This window comes from Telopea speciosissima, chromosome 6, assembly GCF_018873765.1.
Source record: "Telopea speciosissima isolate NSW1024214 ecotype Mountain lineage chromosome 6, Tspe_v1, whole genome shotgun sequence".
Lineage (NCBI taxonomy): Eukaryota > Viridiplantae > Streptophyta > Magnoliopsida > Proteales > Proteaceae > Telopea > Telopea speciosissima.
The window spans coordinates 28,277,270-28,279,570 of record NC_057921.1 but is presented as its reverse complement, the minus strand read 5'-3'; the positions used below and the strand labels follow the sequence as shown (position 1 = coordinate 28,279,570).

The window sequence follows — 2,301 nt, the reverse complement described above, 5'->3', positions numbered from 1 at the left end:
TCTATCACCCATGTTTCTTGCATCATAATATGACTGTATTCTTCTCATGGGCTAGTTGAGCTCACCCCTCAATATTTTATAGTTGCAGAGCAGACTCATGTGGAGTGTCACTATACGGAGTGTGTTAAGAAAGCTAGGGGAAAGTACTTGATAGTTCCTGAATAGTGGATCTTTGGTATAATAACACTTAGAGTTATTTCTTTTCTTTTATGATTAGAGACATATGGTGAGATTTGAGGTGACAGTAGATAGTCAGTAACATTAATGTAATTTGAAGGATAGGCTGGGATGTAATGCTTTATGATGATACAAGTTGTATGATGACTCAAGTACAAGGTTTTTAGACTATGGTTATGTGAATGAAGTTCTTCTTAGATTTCGGTCATTGATAGAATTACTTAGAATGAATAACTTCCGCTGTGCATTGAGGTGATATATGCTTAGTTTCCGTTGCAATTCTATGATATGTGAGTGATTAATTTTCCACTGCATATGATGTAAATGTAAGTGAGATGGAAAACCGGCAGTTATCACACGACGGCCTGCGAGGGCCAGCACCCATATCTCACCCGAATTTGGGGGCGCTGCACATGCGTTATGGAATCTCGGGGGCGGGATTTCTGCCTTTCATGGAGGTGGGCCGGGGTGGTCATTTTGCCTCTCACTGTGTCTAGGCGTGGCCTGTGCCCCCCTCTCCCACAAAGAATATTTTCCCACATATGTCCGTTTGTTTCAGAGTAAAATTTTACCTGAAAATTTTTATGCGACAAATTTTACTCCGTCATCGTACTTTTTTGCCCTTTTGCTCTTTTGATATGACATTTTTTTCCAATGAGGATAATTGTGTTATTTACATGCATACTCATCGGCCCCTCTTGTTAATTAAAACCTAGTTTCTTGAGGCACCTCAAATGTGAATTAATGGCTATTGTTGTAGTGATTCCTAATCTCTGATGGCATGCATATATGGCAGGACAAATCCAGTGGTAACTGGTGGTTCGTAACTGAGGACAAAATACAAGTGGGATACTGGGCAAATGAGATTATGTATGCAATGGGCAATGGTGCTGGTATACTTAGGTATGGTGGATTTGCAATAGGTACCGCAGAAGGACCTTCACCACCAATGGGAAATGGACATTTTGCTGGTCATGAATATCGTGAGATAGCTTACTTTGCAAGAATCAAGTATGTGGATGATTCTCGGACACCAAAGGATATTTTTGGAGATATGGGCGAGGCACTTGCTGATGCAACTGAGTGTTACACTATACAATACTGGGGGAATCAAGGTTCTTATATGGGACAAACCTTCACCTATGGGGGTCCCGGGGGTAATGATTGTGGTGATTAAGAAATTTCCAAATTAATTCTTCATCTAATAAGAGGTGGAATTAATGATTCATTGTTCTATGTTTTGTAATCGATCTCCAGCCCCCATTCTAGTATAAGTGGCTAAAAATAAACAAAATGATTATTTTACAATAATGGTAAATGATCTTGACACACATAGACAGACCTAGATTGACCCCAGAGAGCAAGACCAATGCTGGAATAGACCTTAGTTAAAAGTTAAATCTCCCCCTTGGTGCTATTTTTGGGCTAGGTTCATCCCATGCTGTTTTGGCGAGAATCCAGGGATTTGGTGAATCTCAACTCGTGATTCAAAAAGACCCGAGAAACCTTTCTTTGGCGGGCGGAAATGATCTCCTTCCATTTAAGGCCAAGATTGACCCATCTTCTTAAAGTAAGAAGATCTCACTCAAATGGAAGCTGAGAATCCATACCTTGCACGGTTTTGAGGCCCTAAGGATATAATAGGTGACCTCTTACATGTTCTAAGCTATTTTGACAATTAAACACTTAATGACATGTATTCTTGTGCATTGGAGCGTATTCTGGAGCTTGAGTTGTAGTGCAGTTGCATTAGTTTCGGCTTGAAGCTTCCTAAACTTGAGTCTAGGCCACTCAAACCACTCTCTTTTCTTAAAGAAAGTTGTAGGAAGGTGAGTCTTCTTCCTTTTAGATTTTGTTTCATTTTATTTCGGTCTTTTGTTGATTTTTAATCCTTTTCTACTAAGCACGTGTTACTGCTACCCTCTATGGTGTACAATTACATGAGCCACCAATTGGGTTTCTTGAGAGGCATTTTTCACTATGTTTTCTTCACCTCTTTACCCTTATTTTCTGATTTTATCGTGCTTTTTTCCATTGTTCTAGTATTTCTTCTTAATTTTCTTTTCAGTTTAGGCTGTTTTCACCGTTTTCTCCTTATTTTCTTTAATCACCATTTCCGTCGTT

At 39.4% G+C, this 2,301-nt stretch overlaps 1 protein-coding gene across 1 annotated transcript; it reads left to right on the top strand.

The window, feature by feature from the left end:
• Positions 1-958: 958 nt before the first annotated feature.
• On the top strand, positions 959-1,354 carry LOC122665592. The gene has a single exon (XM_043861747.1). The coding sequence runs from the start codon at positions 959-961 to the stop codon at positions 1,352-1,354; it is 396 nt and encodes a 131-aa protein (XP_043717682.1).
• The last annotated feature ends 947 nt before the right edge of the window (positions 1,355-2,301 follow it).